The sequence below is a fragment of the Camelus dromedarius genome, chromosome 3 (assembly GCF_036321535.1).
Source record: "Camelus dromedarius isolate mCamDro1 chromosome 3, mCamDro1.pat, whole genome shotgun sequence".
Lineage (NCBI taxonomy): Eukaryota > Metazoa > Chordata > Mammalia > Artiodactyla > Camelidae > Camelus > Camelus dromedarius.
The window spans coordinates 60715472-60734159 of record NC_087438.1 but is presented as its reverse complement, the minus strand read 5'-3'; the positions used below and the strand labels follow the sequence as shown (position 1 = coordinate 60734159).

Below are 18688 nucleotides of genomic sequence, written 5' to 3'. Positions count from 1 at the left end.
ATCCCTTTGTACTTACACCATACTGTTTATATCTTTCCCGTTCCCCTGCTCCACACCCACCCTCAGGCTATTTTATTCCTTTATGAGATTGGCAGTTTAGCTCAGTACTTTGTGAGTTTTCACAGCAAGGTTCCATTTAATGCAACGAATATTTATCGAGCACCTATGCATCACACATTGTATTGGGCACTGTAATAGTGCTAAATGAAAGATGTAATTCTGGCCTTCAATTCTCTCTGCGTGAGAGACGAACAAATGAATATATTAAACATCCTTGAAGTGAGCTTCAAGAGACTTAGTTTGGTAGTGAAGATAACATCATGAGTCTAAGCAGCTTACAGCCCTGGAAAATAAAGGACCTAAGCGAACGAATTCTTTTGAAGGAGGAAGAGGGGAGCGAATGACCCCTTAGGTACAGCTTCACCGTAAATAGCCTAATATTCCAACCTGATAATAATACAAGTATAATCCATAGCACCTGCCTCAGAATCACGGCGTTTGTAAGGGAAAAGAAATGCAGATTCACACCCACTAGAAAAGAATGAGGGAAAAGACCTTTTCAACTTGTGTTTAAAAAAAAACTCCCCAGGTACTTAAGCCATCCAAAATTTCAGAATACAATGGAGCCAAGTTTCGCAGACTGCTTTGTAAGCCACTCCCTCCTTTTAGCCGCAGGACAGCCTTTGGGGTGTCTGTTTCCTATCCTTCCCGCCCCTGGGACATTAGCCCACAGGCCACAGGCCTTCCAGCCCGAGGCTTAGCTCAGACACCCTCCGCGCCACGAGCACAGCGGACATTCAGACCCTCGCTTCGCAAAGCCTTCCGGGAAAAAGCAACAGGCCAATCTACACAGCGGGAGAGGCCGGTGTAGATCTCTTTGATTGACACGAAATTTGTCCAATGAAAGCAGAGGACGAGAGACGCTTCCGCCTCAATGGGCAGGACGTTAGCGAGTTCAACCAATCCCGCTCAGAAGTGTCTACCTTTTGGGAGGTCCTTGAGGCCGCCGAGGTCGTTGGCGTCTGTTGAACGGCTTGTGGAAGTCGTGCTGCCTTGTGTAGAGAGTTAAAAGTCGTTCTTGAGAGGAACGTCTCTGTCCGGAGAGAAAATGAGTTTAGCTCTGAGGTCGGTAATGAGGAGGTGGCAATGCTCTCCACACCCCGCAGCGGGCCCCAGGGCGGGTGTGTGGAAGGGAGGCAGCTTGGGCCGAGGCGAGGAAGGGAGTGCAGTTTGGGACGAAGGAGCGGAGCCTCAGGCATCCTTCCTGAGCCTGGACCCCTCACCTTGGGGGCCATGGTGAGCTCCCTGCACTTCTGCTGAGGTGGTCATTTCTGTCAGGGCACTGGGCTTTAGACCGCCAGCAAACTGGACTGTTGCAGTCGCGGGGAGGGGGTGAAATATCGCGAGGTTTCTTCTCGCGTTGTTTCATTGAGGAGCTGGGAAAGCAGGCCGTGCAGCGTCTTTCGTTCATTCCCCTTATTCCTTGTCCAGGGCTAGCACCTTAGCTTCCCTGATGGTAACGTACTTACCCGTAAACACGAAAGCCATTCCCCCTTCTCCTTGGGGCCCTGCTTTACGGTATAATCGGAGACCCGTTTTAGTGATTTTAGTAATCCCTTAGATTTCCTAAATTTCTTGTGTCTTTACTTTGAATTCAGTTCCAGCCTCTAACCTTCTGTTGCTTTCTCCCTCACCCTTTCTTGGCATTTTATCTTAAAAATACCAGTATAGTTACGCCACATTAAAAAGATGCCGAGTTCTAATAAGGTAATCGTGGCAGCCTTGGAAGGGGTCAGTTGTTGGGTTGGGACTTGTCCCTTCAGAATCTGTGGTCTGACCCGGGGAATGTCCAAGCTTCTGTGAAGTCAGGTCTCTTGTGAAAGATCTTCCTGAGCGTTACCATACCTCTTTCGGTCACTTTCTAGCCATCTCTTTTTTATTTTTTGTAGATTGCAGACCACGAAACAACTTCAAATGCAGATAGATAACGTGTCCTAATAAAGTCAGCCAGGTTTTACATTTTACAGTTTTATGTAATTCTTCTGTTTCAGAACTTGTTCTTATACAAGTGTTGCAATCCCATTTGAAAATTTTGAACACTTTGAGCGGCATCTTTTAAGGAAAACACTTCTGGCTTTTACAATGAATTCCTTTTTTTTTCTTTAAGTTTTTTTTCATAGTCTATGAGAAATTAAATCTAAATTTATATGTTACGTGAAATTCACAACACGGCTCTTTACATTTTTATATAGAATCTACACAAATATTTACTTCTTTGATGTTTAATATTTCTGGTATGTTTAAACTCATTATTTTGGCTGATTTGTTAATATCAATGGAAGAAATTATAAGTAAAGTGCCAAAATGTTAAAAATGTGTAAACTAAAAACATTTTAAACCCACAATGCCAAAATACTTTGTAAACTAATTGATGAATTAGATGTTTTATGTAGTAATCTTGATAATTATAAGCACTATAAAAGTAAACCTAGTATACAGTGATCATCAGTTGTGAATTTTTTTTTAATAGTCTATATTGTAGACTGATGGGAATAATAAGTATGAGTACTTTGTTTTTTTGTTGGGGTTTCTGATACCAAAGTAATGTTTCCTATTCACAGTTTTTGTTTCTTTCACAGTAATATTAATGGGAATAAATACCAAGCTAGGAGGAAGGAAAAGTTAGGTCTTCATTTTTTAAAATAATACGGAACACTTTTCAGTTTTAGGTAGTGCAGATTTATAGCAGCTTAGACTACGGAATGAGCAGGGCTTTGGCTCATGTAATGAAAATTTCTTTATATTTTTACAAAATAACTCCTGTTTAGAAATTAGAAAATTATTAATTGGCTAATTTTGTTTATTGCATTTTTGGAATCTTAATTGAATTATTTAGAGACATAGGAGAATAGGATTAAAGTGGACTAAATAGAATTTTTTCATTTCATAGAAATGAGCTTGTAGTAGACAAAACAAAGAGAAAAAAAAGAAGAGAACTCTCTGAAGAACAGAAACAAGAAATTAAAGATGCTTTTGAACTATTTGACACAGACAAAGATGCAGCAATAGATTATCATGAATTAAAGGTAATATATTTTAAAGTATCTTTTTCTGTTAAAATGATTTGCGTTTTTGACAGGTGATTGAAAATATATTTTAAATAACTATCTTAACTAAACTCGTTTTGGAAATATTAATCCATTTTAAACATTTGCCATTAACTGCTATGATAAAATTGAATAGTATTCCTAACATTCACATGGTACATTGAATAGTATTTTAAATGTAAAAATACATTCCTATGGAGGGACTTTTTTTTCATTTACATAATTAAAAAACTTCAAACTGTAGGATTTAAACAGTTCTTAATATATTCCACTTCCCACTTTGGGGGTGTGTGTGTGTGTGTCATCCACTTTTCAGATTGAGGGAATGTTACTTGTTTTTTAATTTGAACGTGTTAGTGACACAGTCTCAACCTACTTTCTCTGGTGCAAACAACATAGGTGATGTCTGATGTTGACACAATGCTAATGGGGAAAAATGTCAAATTTTAAGTTCTAGAATTATTTATAAAGATACAAGGGGAAATTGGTGTTTAAGGTACTATGGATCTTAAACTAAGCATAGTGAGAAAGGTAGCATTTTTGTAACTCTTTAGGTCTCTTTTCCCACTGTTTCTTTTAGTTACCTAGCTTCAATTAACTCTTCCTTTATGTCTTTCCATTTTTTGCCATTGTTATTATCTTGGTTTGGAATGGGATCTTATTTCATATCTGGAACTTTCTAAATGATTTCTCCATTTCCTGTACACTACCATTAGATTCATCTTTCTAAAATTTTTTCATCATATTGTTTATTGCTCAGAAACCTGTAGTGGCTCCTAATTGTCCACTGCATAAAGTTTGGATTTTTTTTTTTCAATTTTTACTGAATGCCCTCCACTTTTATTACCAACTACTTTTCTCATTTGCTAATTGCTTGCTTCCACCTGATCTTTTCCCATTCAGGTAAGGTAAGCTGCTCTGTTCACTGTCTTAAAGCATATTCTTTATTTCGGTGTGTGTTTTAATACCAGTCATTCTTTTCTAAATACCCTTCTACTTCACTTCATCCATACCTGATCTGAGGAACAACTTGAATCTCTCCAAGTAAGACTCCTTTTAACCAGTAACATGTCTCTTCTCCCTTGTTACGAGTAACTAGATTTCTTCTTTCTCTCAAGTCAGGGTCTTGGACTATTTATTTGATAACTAATTACATATAGTCTGATGAAAATTCTTATATTATCTCATCTGTTGCATAACTTCTTAATATTTAAGCTATGCTTTTTTTCCATTTTGGTTGTTAATCTTTTGAGAACAAGTAACCTGTTAAAATTGTGCACTAAAGTCAGTACAGTGTGTATTCTGTAAGCACTCATTGATTAATTTGTTGTATAAAAAGGTTATATAAATGAAAATTGACATTTAATTTCAGTATTGAAGAAAAACTATCACTGTTATTTTAGAGTATAAAACATGAAAACAAATGTGTTTATTGATGTATTGTCATCTCTTAAGTAGTAAAAACTTATTTAAGAATTAGAAATCACTTTTGTAAAGAGTGCTTTATAATTTGCTTTTCCCTTTTAATCCAAAAGGTGGCAATGAGAGCCTTGGGGTTTGATGTAAAAAAAGCTGATGTACTGAAGATTCTTAAAGACTATGACAGAGAAGCCACAGGGAAAATCACCTTTGAAGATTTTAATGAAGTTGGTGTGTATTTTTAATAGTCTTTGTGATCAGAAGTTGTTAGGAAATAATCTGGTTACTATCAGTATGTTTAAAATTCTCTGGGTTATGGAATTTTTTTATTGGACATTGCTGTATAATGTGGATCTTATTTGGCGTTTTTTGGGGTACTTTTTTTTTTTTTGCCAATTTTCAAGGAAAAAAATAAGACCTATACCTTCACTGTATATGGGATTAATCATTTTGTCTTTTGTTTTAATCTGAAGATTTTAACCAAAGACCTGTTGTGCATTTCTTATGGAAAGATGTCTTTCCAAGTAGTTTGTGCTCATAGTATGTGATAAAACTAAAAGAGTGATCAAAAAATTATACTCTCACAGTAAAAGATAAAATTGACTATTTTTTTTGTTTGTTTGGAAAATATTTCCTAAGACTATTCTGTTGTGTGATTTTTATTGGCAAACTGAGAGAAGAGGAAACTGGTAGCAGTTGTTATCTTTGGCTGTAGATGAAGTGCATGTCTTCAGGTTGACAGAGCTTATGAAGGGCTACATACTCTGGATGACCTTAATCTCAGTGAAAAAAGCCATCTCTTTAAAATTGTGGGTAGGGAGAAGATTGTAGTAAGGGAGGCAGTTGGCAGATTGGGAGCAGGAGAAAACATTTAGAACAACCAACTGGGTCATAATATAAGCACATTATGTAGTTGTTTTTAGATATTTAAAAAAATCTAGGAAAAATTCAGTTGTACACAGACACACACACACACAAACCCCTTCTTTTAATTCTTCATCAAGAAAAATATGAGAAACAAAAAGAAATGGCAATTAGTACATATGGAAAAAATTGACTCATATCATTAGTAGTTTTTTTTAATCTGAAAATTCAAACCAAAGGCAAAGAAGAAGGGAATTAGAGAATAAATCTAAAAGAGAAAAAAAAAAAAAAGCACAGCATAGAAGATCCCTAACTTAATGAACTGATAGATGATTATTTAAAGAGGCAGCTTGTCCATTTGGGGAGCATATTCTTTTTTTTCCTTTAATTTGTAGAATTACTTACTTGAGAGGGAGAGCGCCATCTTTATTCTCCCAGTGTTGAAGCTCTTCTGGGTTTATGATCTTAGTCCAAGTTTCAACTTAGATTGTTTATTTATAGAAACAATGTTTTAGGATACAATGGAAATGATACTACTAGGAGAGAGCTATAACACAAGTACATTTGGTATAATGTAGTGATTTAACATGGACATTTTAGAACCAGATTGCCTGGGTTCAGATCTTGGTTTTGCCACTTACTGGCTGTGTAACTTGGTCATTTTACTTCTCTGTGCCTCATTTTCAACTGTAAAATAGGGATAATTGCACTATCTCATAGTGTTATTATGAGGAATAAATAAGTTAAAAATATGTACAGTGCTTAGAAAAGGGCCTAGTATATAGTAAGTCCTATTAACTATTTTTTTTTTTTATTCTTACTTTAAAAATTAGTCTTTGTTTCAGTTCCTGGAAAAATCATGTATGTGTCACTAGAACATAAAAAATATTCTACGCTATGTATTTATATTTTTCTAATTACCTTTTTCCATAGTTGAAGGCTATTTTAAGCACTGTATAATTGTCACATAATTTTACGAAGCACATTATTTCATCTTAAATGAATATAGTTTAAAAATTTTAATTTTATTAGCTGTTGAGCCAGAGTCCCATGCCAACTCTACCTTTTCCTGACCCTCCATCTCTTCTATGTTATTAATAGAACAGAAATACTGAGTTCCTTCTAGAATAAATGGCATAAGTACACCTCAGTTTGACTTTCAAAGATCAATCTTTTGACAGGCTCAGCATATATTTTAGCTATCCTAAGGCAACCTATTCAGAATACCAGCTGTCAAATAAAAAATTATTACTGTTTGCGAATCAAATAGTCAAGAACTATGTATTCTCCCCATTTTTGGATTTTTTTTGAATAACTGACCACAGATGAATATATGTTTTATACTTTGGGACAAATAACTAAATCAGAACATTTGATTCTTAGTTGTTATGTATCATCTATTACTCTCTCAGGATATTGTTCCACAGATATTTACAAGTATTTCTAGGTAAAGTCTGTCACTTTAGATTCTTCCCAATGCTAGTAAAAAGCATTATAATATATTTAATGTAAGTTTAGAATTTAGACAGCCTGAGGCTAGTGAGTAATAGATATTTTAGGAATTGCTGCTTTAAAGTAAGACCAAGATCAGTCAGATATTTATACCCATCTATTTTTGGCATGTACTACTTATTATTTCATTGGCTATTTAAATAGAATATTACTGTTTTTTGTTTTGCTTATTTAGCAAACATGGGCTTAATTTTTAGATATTACATACTGTGCTGGGATGAGGGAGAGGAATTAATGAAAAGCTATTGAGAGATTGTTTTTTCAAGGAGTTTATAATTTAAATGTAGATGACAACAAGCTGTGGTGCTGTATGGTAAATTGTAATTTTGTGTAGGGCAGGCGTTGGCAAACTGCAGCCCTTGGGCCAAATTCAGCTGTTGCCTCTGTGTTGCCACATCCATTCTTTTATGTGGCTTTTATGCTACCAGGGCAGAGCGAATAGTTTAGACGGAGACCTTATGTGTCCCACTCCCCCCAAAAAGCTTAAAATATTTACTATCTGGCCTTTGACAAGAAAAATTTGTCAATTATTGATATAGAGCAATTGAAGGAGACTTTGCAGAGGGGATTTTTAATCTAGGCCTTTGGGAATAGGAATAGATTTTTATCCCAAGGAGAAAATTATAGGTGTAGAGAAAGACATTCCAAACAGAAAACAGTAACAACAAAGAGTGATAGCAGAAGTGTAGCGTGTTTGGAAAACTTCAGGTAGTCCCCTGCTCTAAAGGATATGGAAATGACTAGAAAGGTAGAATTGGGCTGGATAGATAGGTCTAATAGTCTTGCATAACATAGTTTGGACTTTAGTCAGCAGAAGGTCATTGTCAATTTTTAAAGAAGACGCTTTAGAAAGGTAGCTCTGTTCAGAGTATTATAGATGGGTGGGAGGGAAGAGAGACCTCAGGCAGAAGATGCAGTTGGCCCTCTCTATCCTTGGGTTCCGTATCATCCATTCAACCAACTGTGGATTGAAACTGTTGGGGGGGGTGGAATTTCAGAAATTTCCAAAAAAGCAAAACTTGAATTTGCTCAATGCCTGGCAAGTATTTACATAGCATTTACATTGTATTTACAACTTTTTATATAGCATTTCCATTGTATTAGATATTATAAGTAATGTAGAGATGATTTAAAGTATACAGGAGGATGTGCATAGATTATATGCAAATACTCTCTCAGATTTTGGTATCTGAGGGGAGTCCTAGGACCAGTCCACCATAGATACCGTCGATACTGAAGGACAACTGTAATAAACTTTTTATGCTGAGGGTGGTGAAAGTGAAGAGAAAAGGGATACATTTATTAAGAGTGAAAAAAGTAGTATCCTCATACTATAGGATCTAATCATTGATTGGGTTTAAAGTTTTAATGTGATTTTTTAAATTTGCTTTTTTAAAGCAGTCTTAAGTGATTTTCATCATGTATAAGGTCTAACTATTTTGAGTCAGTACATTTCTGATAGTATAATTCAATCATTTGAAAATAGAATTTAGTGGTCAGAATTGTGAAATAGATTGAACCCACCTTTACAGCCTGAGCGTCAGTTGATTTATTTTCATCAAAAAAATGCATTTTTTTAATAATTAAATTCTATTTTGTAGAACAGCAATAGAACATGAAGACATGCAGGAGAGTCACCAAAAAGTTGTAACGTTTTAGCTGTCCTGAATGATGGGTATTTATATTCCCAAGAAAAAGTGAATTCTAAGGCAAACTATTGATAAAAGATTATATAGACACAGAAATCTAAAGTAACTAACACAATTAAAGCACCAGTGGGGTAAGAATTTATACATCTTGGAGCCCCATCTGTTCCCCAGATCACCCTGTTGCTTCTTTAAGTACATTAATATTTTCAGCAAGCTGCTTTTTTGGTTCACCTGTCATGTAAATTATTTAATTGGTGAAGAAAAATTTTTTAACACTTTTTTTTCCTTGTCCTGCTTTTTTGTTGGGACTAAATTCAAAACAAGTTGAGTATGTGCCATAGAGTTAAGTGTGGTATTTTATTTTGGTGTTATGGATGTATATATGCCAGCTCCTTTTGACTGAATATTTATGAGCTTTGGTGATTTGCATACTTATAGTAATATACTTCAGCTAGTTACTTGGAAGACTTTTTGGATAAAATTAATGGATAAAAGAAAACTATTGAATATATGTGTAGATGATTTAACGTAAGCTTGAATAGGTGCTTACTCTAAAGCTTATTCAACCAAGTATGATGAAATAGCAGCAAAACAACAATTTGAAGGGGCTTGAATTATATTTTTACTTCCGGGTGTATTAAACATTCCAGTACTCTCCATCTACAAGTATTTGCAAGTTTTTAATGATTCTATAAACCTCAATAGGACCGAGTTGTTTTAGTGGTACATAACATAAAAGGTCATAAATACATTTTGTTGTAGTGGTAGACTAGCATGTAAAATTACTTCAGAGATGTTTACTTCAGTATTTTAAGAATTTTATCTAGTAACTTAAAAAGTTTTATACTACAGATTTAAAATTTTTTCTTATTGTGGGTATTGATTAAAAATTGTAATATTAAAATATTGTTTAAATTTACTGTTATTATATATTTTTACATTTAGTATGTTAAAATATATTATTACTATTGAAGTCTGAAATTACTGACATTTAATTTTAATATAGCTGTCTGAGAGTTATTATCTTGCTGAACAAAATGGATTTGACTTTAGAGAGATCTCCTTTCCAGACCTTTTTTTTTTTTCCTTTGCTGCAATGAGATTCAGTCCTTTTGATAACTGCTTTTGGGAAACCAAGAGGTTCTTCTAATCATGAAGATACCTGTGGAATTTTCATCTCTGAGATTGTGTCTGTATCAATGATGGCAGGGCATTTTATTGATTTGTCAGGGGTTTTTTGTTTGTTTTTAAGTTGGATTAAATTAGAGGAATAATCAGTATTACTATTAAGTTCAGCCAGCAAATAAATAGCTTTTATCTAGTTGGTTTCAATTGTTTTGTTGGTATATCATCTCTACAACTAGGTTACAAACTCCTAGACTTTGAGCTTGATGTCAGTGGAGGCTAGTACAATTCTTGATAATAGGCCTTAAATATATGGTATAAATACAGTTTTTAATAATTTTGTTGTGTGATATAAGTAGTTATGTTTACCTTTATAATAGGATAAATTGTTGATAATATAAAGGCTAAATTTCAAAATAAGGATTTTGTTTTTCTAATTTTAGGTTTATCTTTGGGTTTGGGGGCTCTTGATTTGGCATTTTTATTGTTAAACTAAGTGTTGATAGATTCACAGCTTTAATTCCCATCTATTATAGATCAGTACCTTTGTGACTATAAAGGTTTACTTTTCATCTTTTTTGAACTACAGTGACAGACTGGATATTGGAGAGAGATCCACATGAAGAAATATTGAAGGCATTCAAACTATTTGATGATGATGACTCAGGTAAAATAAGCCTGAGGAATTTGCGACGTGTTGCCAGAGAATTGGGTGAAAACATGAGTGATGAAGAACTTCGGGCTATGATAGAAGAATTTGATAAAGATGGTGATGGAGAAAGTAAGTTTTAAGTAAAACATATACTTGAAATATTCCTAATGTACACATAGAGTAAATTGTTCTAAAACCAAATGATTTTAAAGACCCTTTGCAAACTATCTCTATTTAGTGTAAGTGTTGTTCATTGTGTAATGGACTTTTTCTGTAAATATTACACATATTCAGTTTAGAATAAAGAGACCTTTAAAACCACAACTGTACAGATTGTAATAAGAGGTTCCACACTTCAAAAAAGTACTTTTCTTTGAGGATGAAATATCTTCCAAATTTCAGCCACTCAGTAAAATTTCAACCTTTAATGCCTTCCTCAACCTACATGCACATCTAAACTATTACTAAGTCCTATTGAGTCTACTGTTCAAATATTTTGAATCTGTTTTATTCGTTTACTGCTGCTGTCCTACTTTAGGCCCTAATTTCTTTGTCAGAATGTCATTATAGCCTCCTTCATTATTTCCTTGAATGCCTGCTGAATACAGTGTCCTGTGTGCTGACTGGTGCTACCCAATAAAAAAACTGATGTTGTCCCTGCTGTCACTGACTTTACAGTCTCTTGAAGCCTCCTAATTGTCTTCCATGCCTGTAAGCTTCTGCTCTCTTTCTAATTCATTCTAATAGCATTCTTTTTCTAAAATACAGGTTTAGTGATGTCATTTTCCAGTTCAAACACTTAGAATGATTCTTTACTGCCTACAGAGTAAAGTCCAAAGCCTTCTATGATCTGTCCTACCATAAGTATCTAGTTTTATTTTCTACTGTGTTCTTTGACTTTCTACTTTTTTACCCTCTCTTCTCCCATATAGTATACACACTCTGACAAAATGTACTCTATCCCGTCTTTTCTATGGTGTGCCTTTCATCATGCTATTCTTTAATCTTAGAATCCTAATTGTCAATTTCTATCCACTAAAATGTTAGTCGTTCTCTCAAGATTCATTTTAAATTGAATCTTTTTTCAAAAGCCTCCCTCAATGGTCTCTGTTTTTAAGTTATGAGATTTCCATTGAGGACCCATAGCATTTAGAGGAACAAACTATTTTGACACTTTTATACACTGCCTTCCGTAAGTTATATGCATGTTGTCTCTTCAATTATATTGTGATTCCCTAAAGAGCAATATGGAATCATATAGTGTGAAAGGCCTGAGGCTTTGGAATTACACAGACCTGGATTTGAATTGAATTTTTACTACTTACTTAGTTGCTCTGTAATTTTGTGCAAGTTTTAAAATGTTTTCTGAGTCAGTTTCCCTGTTTATAAAACTGAGAATGGTAATATCTTCCAAGGTGGTTGTGAGTGTTAAATGAAGATATTTGAAGGTACCTGGCATTAAATGTAAGATTGTTTTCCTTTTTTTTCCATCTTTATATTCCCCTGCATTTTCTTGAACATGATGAGTACTCTGCTGTTTGTTGACTTAAGCTCTGAGCAGGAGTTTGTGTTACAGTAGATATATGTTGTTACAGTACTAACCATACATTATGCATAAATAGATATATATATTACCTTGAAAATACTGGCATGCTTTAATAAGGAGATAAGACGGTGGCAAACTAGTTATCACTCAGGTTTGTAGATTTTTGATTATAACTGTGCATTACTGTGCTATCTCATATTTATGTAACTATTAGTTGAGCTTTATACAGCTTTTCTATTTTTAGTACTAGCTCTTTGAAGTGGTATCAAAATAGTTATATTTTAAAACAGATGATCAAAACTTGAGAAAATTTAAATGATTTCTTAAGCTGTCACTCTAATGTTTGGACTTAACATCTACTTCCTTCATATTTAAAAAATTTTGTGTCTTCCTTAGCTGTTGATTATTACTCTAAATTAGCTTTAAAGGAATTCCTTTATGCAAAAGTGTCTCTTCAGTGGTAGAGTGAATTTTGGTATGACTATTTCATAAATCTTTAATAACAGCTACTATGTATGTCAAAAGATCAGAGTTATAAACGGTTCCTTTTTCCTATACTAGGCACATGCAAGTTAGATTTTAGTTAATAGCTTCATTTAACATTAGAAGAAAATATCAATTAGGAAGATGCCTCTTAAATTCAAACTTGATGTGAAGCTTTCCTTAGAAAATGTGTCCATTTCTTGCATCCCTTGTTAGACTGCTCTGCCTCCTGCTTTTGAATCTGAGTTCACACCTGTGCGCCATTGCTGGAAGATTTATATTAGTGCATCCTTAAAACATTTCTTCTGTCCTCACTGCTTGCATTAGTCCACTTTAAGTCACTGTACAACTGTTGCTTGGGCATCCTATTGCCATTTATTCAAATGATTAACAGGCAAATAACATTGTTTTCCTTTTTTCCAAGTCATTAATTGCAAATAAAATACACCTAACACATAATCTTTTATTAAGATTTGTCCTTTTTGCTGGGGGTGGTGAGTGGTCTTATCATATTAAAATAGTCTAACTGGGTAGTTTCCAATCTGGGATGTGGGTCTTTAGGAGTGGTGGCCTTCTGAAATATTGCACAGGGTCTGGGATTTCACATATGCATCAAATATGGTCTGTAGACCATATGAATAATAGTATTGCACATGCATACATATACTGGTATTTTTCAGTTATATCTCTAAATGCTATTGTGATTGATTAATATACTTATTTTGCAGAATTTATAGTAGCAATTTGACATTATCTACTTCTCAAACAAGACATACTAAGGATAGCTATTACTGTGGCAAGTCCAGAAAATTATTGTTGAAAGCATCTTCATATTCAAAAACAATGAGAACTACAACTTTAGTCTGTTTAGTGTGGCTTTGGAATACTACCTTAACTTATATTGAGTCTCTGCAGCTATCTGAAAATCTGCCCATTTTTGAAAAAGTAGGAAGTTAGATTTTATCATTATTTATTAATCTGATCACTTAATCTGGATTTCTTTTTGGCTACAGGCAGAGGTTTGCTTAGATATAACCTGTGCTCTTTGTGTATGTTAAACTGGCAAAGATCATAATACTTTGCTACTTTTTTTTTTGTGGACTTTAGTAATTGGTCTGTCTTAATGAAATTTCACAGTGTTCAGTATTTATGAGCAATGAAAATATTTTTTGTTGTATATATAAAATAATAAACATGGTGAATGAGGAATTAAAGGAAAAGAAGACATAATATGAAACATAAATAAAGCTGTGGAAATGATATAGAAAGAATCCCTCTCAAGATATATAAAGTAAAACACAGTAAATCTTTTTGGAAAAATAGAAGCAACATTTAAAAAGCCAAAGTAAATCATTTTCTAAATAATTACGATGAGTGCTAACATTTATTTAGTAGTTAGTATATTTTAGATTCTGTGCTTAACATCTTAGATTGTGGATTATGTCACTTAATTTTCATGATAGCTTTTTTGAAGTAAACACATACGATAGATGCATGAATACATGAGGAAACTTAAGCTCTGAGATACTAATAACCTGCCCAATGTTATATCACAAAGCTAATACATGGCAGAGCCAGAACTTAAACTCATAAATCCATAATGACAAAGAATGTACTTTTAACCATAACACTGTATTGATTTTTGTGCTGTAAAGTGTTAATTACATTTATATGTTTATGGAGTATTAAAAATTGCATACTGTTATAGGAAGCAGCATATCAGTAAAATATTCAACTGGCACTTCAGGTGTTAAAATCTGTTTTTTCCGCTCTGAAGCCAGATGATCTCTAAGGTACTTAATCTACTTAATTTCTCTAAAATTCTTCATTTTCATGACATATAATAGGATTCACCATATGAAATGTTTGACTTATGAAAATTTTGTTTAAAAAGGCAGTGTAGAAAAAAAATGAAGTGCCGTATTTGTTTGATTCAGTAACTATTTTATCAAATGCTTATTTTAAGATAGGCATTGTGTTAGGTTTATTAGATATAAGAACTTGATATAAGATATGATTGCTAGAGAAGGATATAAAACCAAACGTACAAAGGCATCGCAAATTCTCCTAATTGTCTTAAAGGCTCGCTAGTAATAATGGAGCTGGTTTGATTTCCTTAGCCACTTTCTTCCCTTCAGCTTTTTAGTTCACTGTTTTGGACTTAAGTATTCTGTTTTTAGGTATGCAATTATGGAATACTTTAAAATACTTTTGAAATGCTACAGTACTTTAAAGTACTTATACATAAATAATATAAAAATTGTTTGTGGTTTTAGAGCTATGTGAATGTGAAGCTTAATTTGAAATTATAACATTGTAATTTTACAGATTGAGAGAAAAGTTTTTTATCTTTAACAAAAGTACTTTTCAGATTTTGAATATTTTAATCATGGCTTTGTTATGTTGTTAAAATGATTTATAGTCAAATAATTCTAAGGCTGCTTTCCTTATGTTGTTTTCCTTAAAAGTGTACTTTTGTTTCCTGTTTTGGTCTAGATGCCTCACTTTAGATTGACTAAATCAGGGGTTCTTAAATGAAGGTACATATTGGTGAAATTGTTTAAAATTTTTATGTATTTTGATTTCTTTTTTAACTAAGGAGAGAGGGGTCATAGCTTTCATAAGATATTGAAACAGATTCACTTAATTGCAAAGGTTAAAGATCAGTACTACAATTTATAAAATCATTTAAAGTATTTGGAGTATTACAGGTTTTATGTTCTGTTCTCTGTCTGTCGTAGTGTCTTGTAGGCTTTTAATACTGAATGTGTGGATTCATGGTACTTAATCAGCTTCTGGACAGTTCATTCTTCTTAACTCCATAGAGCTTATGTTTGCTTTTTGCACTATATTTTTCTTTAACTATGTTTCTGATGGTGTTCTACCTTAGCTTTCTTTCCACCTCCTATCTAACCAAATCCTATATTTTTATTTTTAGAGCCCAAATCAGGATTTATTTTTACCTAAATTTTTCTCATCAGTGATAATTTTTCCCCATTATGATGGACTTTTTTTCTTCAACACTGATACCTGGTTTTTGTTTTAATAATAGGCCATGTTTTGTGTTATACAGCATTTGTTCTCTCAGGTGTAAAACATGACTAACATAATGATTAAAACTGGTTTTCTATATGGTTTCTGGAACCAGCGTACTTTTTTGTTATGTACATATTTTATCTTGTCATTTTTTAATTGGTTAATTTTTTCTAACTTTTAAATTATGACTCTTGTCAAACATAGAGGAAAAAATGTTAGACTAGTACAGTGAACACCTTTATACCTTCTACCTAGATTCAATAATTAACATTTTACTTTATCTATATTTGCTTTATCTATAGTGTGTATTTTTTTCTGAATCATTTGAAAAATATATCATGAACTTGACCCCCCTAATATTTTAGCATGCATCTAGTAAGAATAAGGATAGTATCTTTCAAAACTATCATGCCATTGTTACTTCTAAGAAAATTAATAATTGTATAATATCACCCAATATCTTCTTCACTTCAATTTCAGGTATTCTAGAATAGGAACCCTCATATCTGTTCTGATATATTACACAACTTCTAGTATGGTGTGGTGTTCACCAAGGCACTTAAAAATGTTTGATTCAATGGAGTGTTTTCATTTATCATTAGGGTATTTAAGAGTTAGAAACAGCAGATCATGTCGTAGTTCAGTATTTTCAGTTGAAGAAATTGAGATGCAGAACTGTTCTGTCAGCGCTATGACTAGAATTTAGGTGTCTTTTTTCTCATTGTAGTATTCTTATTATCAAAATTATCATTCATAATTTGTTTCTTGTTAAGATATGTGTTAAGTCTTGGGGCCCATGAATTCACCTATTTTACAAAGTTGAAGCATTCTTTTCTGAACATTTCTCTTGATAATTCGTACGTATGTTGTTTTTTAAAGATTGTGTTTAATGAGATCACCTATTTATTTCTAGGTTGCTTTCTTAAATATACTTTATATGTTGGAGGTTCTTACTGAATTTTATTTATAGTTTTGGTAAAATAACTACTAGTCTCTCTGTTTATTTCCTGCATTTCTGTCTTGTTTTATGGTTGCATTATTACCTTGGAAATTAAAATTAAATCTGTATATTTTAAAATTATTGTTTTTCTGGTTACTTTTGAGGTATGGTGACCTGGTTTCAACTAGTTTTTCTTTAAAATAGGCTTTTAAATATATGAGTACAAAAAACAACAATTAGACTTTTTTCTAATTCCAGTATATTTCATCCTTTAGAATTCTAATTTACATGCAGTCATATATTTAAGCTTACTTATTAAGGAAGGGTTTGCTAAATGAACTAGTAATACAAAGATTATAAAGAGAATTTAACCGTCTAAGAAATTAAACATTTCAAGTTTTTAAAACTATTAAGTGTGAATAAATATTATGATTATGATGGATTTGTTTGTAATTTATATACTATTGTGTCTTTTTGCTAGTTAATATTATAGAATACTAATTTATATTGTTTATCACATTTTATGTATATTTGTATCTATTAAGTTCAATTTAATTAACATATTCAATTTCCTAACAAAGAAGTAAAAGTAAAAAGCTATGTCTTGGTTTATTAAGAATTTTGTATAATATAAAATTTACAGGTACTTAGTGTAAAATAATAATATTGTTCTCTGAAGAAAAATTGTATTTCTGACTTACATTTTCTTTCTTACCACAGTAAATCAAGAGGAATTCATTGCTATTATGACTGGTGACATTTAAAGAATTACAAGGATAAACACTAAGAATGTTGCAGTTATCATCTTATATTCTATTTTTGTGCCTGGAGCTATGTTAAAAAAAAACCCAACTTAGTTCTTTTTTCCAGAAGGACCAAAAATAAGCATCTCACGTTCATATTTTACTACTGTCAAGTTTCTTTGTATGAACAGTATTGTTAGTACTCTAATAGTTTAGCTATGTGTTTATAATATAGCTTTTATAGATACAAAGTTTGAAAAATTAAATCATGTGATACACATTTTTTTGAAGGTTCTTTTTTCAGCATTGGTAGTCACTTTTGTGTTTGTGCACATGTTTTTCAGACTTTCATTAATAAAATGTTTATTTTATTAGTATTTTAAAATTTTGTTTTATTTGTATTCCAAATGTTTGTTAACCCTCAATAGTATCTATGTTAAATCTTTTCTCTTTACACTACTGGTTTCAGAAACAAAAATTGAAATACAAATGGCAATAGAGTAGCACATTTTTCCATTACAAGTTTGTCATTTGATGTTTCAGTACAAAATGATAACTTAATATAGGCATAATTCCTTTTTTAAAAGTCATGTATTTCAGTTTTGAGGGAAAAGGTATTGTGCATATAGACTCACATCCTCATGTATTATGTTCTATAGCACTTTTAGTGTCTTAGTGTAAGTTATGACAATTAAATCTGAATATTACCTTCTTAAACTAATTGAATACAGTTTGAATCATCTAACTTCTTGACAAAGTGAAAGATTTAAATCTTGGAATTTTGATCTGTTAAGATAATTATCACTCAATTAAATGTCACAGTGATGAAGATAGAAAACTGTAAACCACAGAAATCATTTATGGCTCTCTTTTACCTATATAAAGGAACATTCTATGATTCACCAGGGAACAGTGGAGACAGATTTTCCAGGTTTTGGTGAGTTCTTCCTTATAGAAATATATACTGGGGGGAAACATGTGGTTATGGGACATACGTCATAGGGAAATGGTACCTATGTTCATCCTTCACTAGTAATCCTGTTCCTGGTGGTGTGGGTTCTCCAGGAAGAAAGTTCAGTTGTCTGTTTTGGTAGTCTTTCTTTAGGTTTCTTGTTTTTAATCTAAAGTACAGTAATAATTTGAGGCACTTTAAATGTTATGAGCCTCCTAGAATATTACAGAAAGAGTTATCCACTAGAAATTTAACAAAAAAATCAGTGGAAAATAGTATAACTGGTCACATTGCAAACAGTTATCTATAAAGCAAGTTAATTGTTCACCATATTAAAATTTATTTTTGAATATGAAATCAGCATTCACAGTAGTAACAATATCTGGGGCAATAAATGGACTTCGAAATTAAAAAAAATGTTATCACCCTTACTGATAACTTGCTTTCTACATCTCAATCACAAAATATGTTAATTTCCAGGAAATTGAAGAATAAAGAAAATGAGGAATGAAACATAAAAGTAAATTCAGCCTTACTGGTCTTCTACCACTTTATTGAAATAAATAACCCAAGCTCCTTTTTGTCATTTACAGAGATAACTTCTTTATTCTTAATATAAATATTTACTCCTTGGGATGACAGCAATTTTGTTTTTTCAGA

The 18688-nt window shown here is 32.6% G+C and overlaps 1 protein-coding gene across 1 annotated transcript; it reads left to right on the top strand.

Moving 5' to 3' along the window:
- The first annotated feature begins 972 nt into the window (after positions 1-972).
- CETN3 (centrin 3) lies at positions 973-17461 on the top strand. The gene is made up of 5 exons (XM_010997243.3): positions 973-1125; positions 2951-3086; positions 4643-4757; positions 10266-10457; positions 17054-17461. The coding sequence occupies exons 1-5, from the start codon at positions 1109-1111 to the stop codon at positions 17095-17097; spliced, it is 504 nt and encodes a 167-aa protein (XP_010995545.1). The 5' UTR covers positions 973-1108; the 3' UTR covers positions 17098-17461.
- Positions 17462-18688: the final 1227 nt, after the last annotated feature.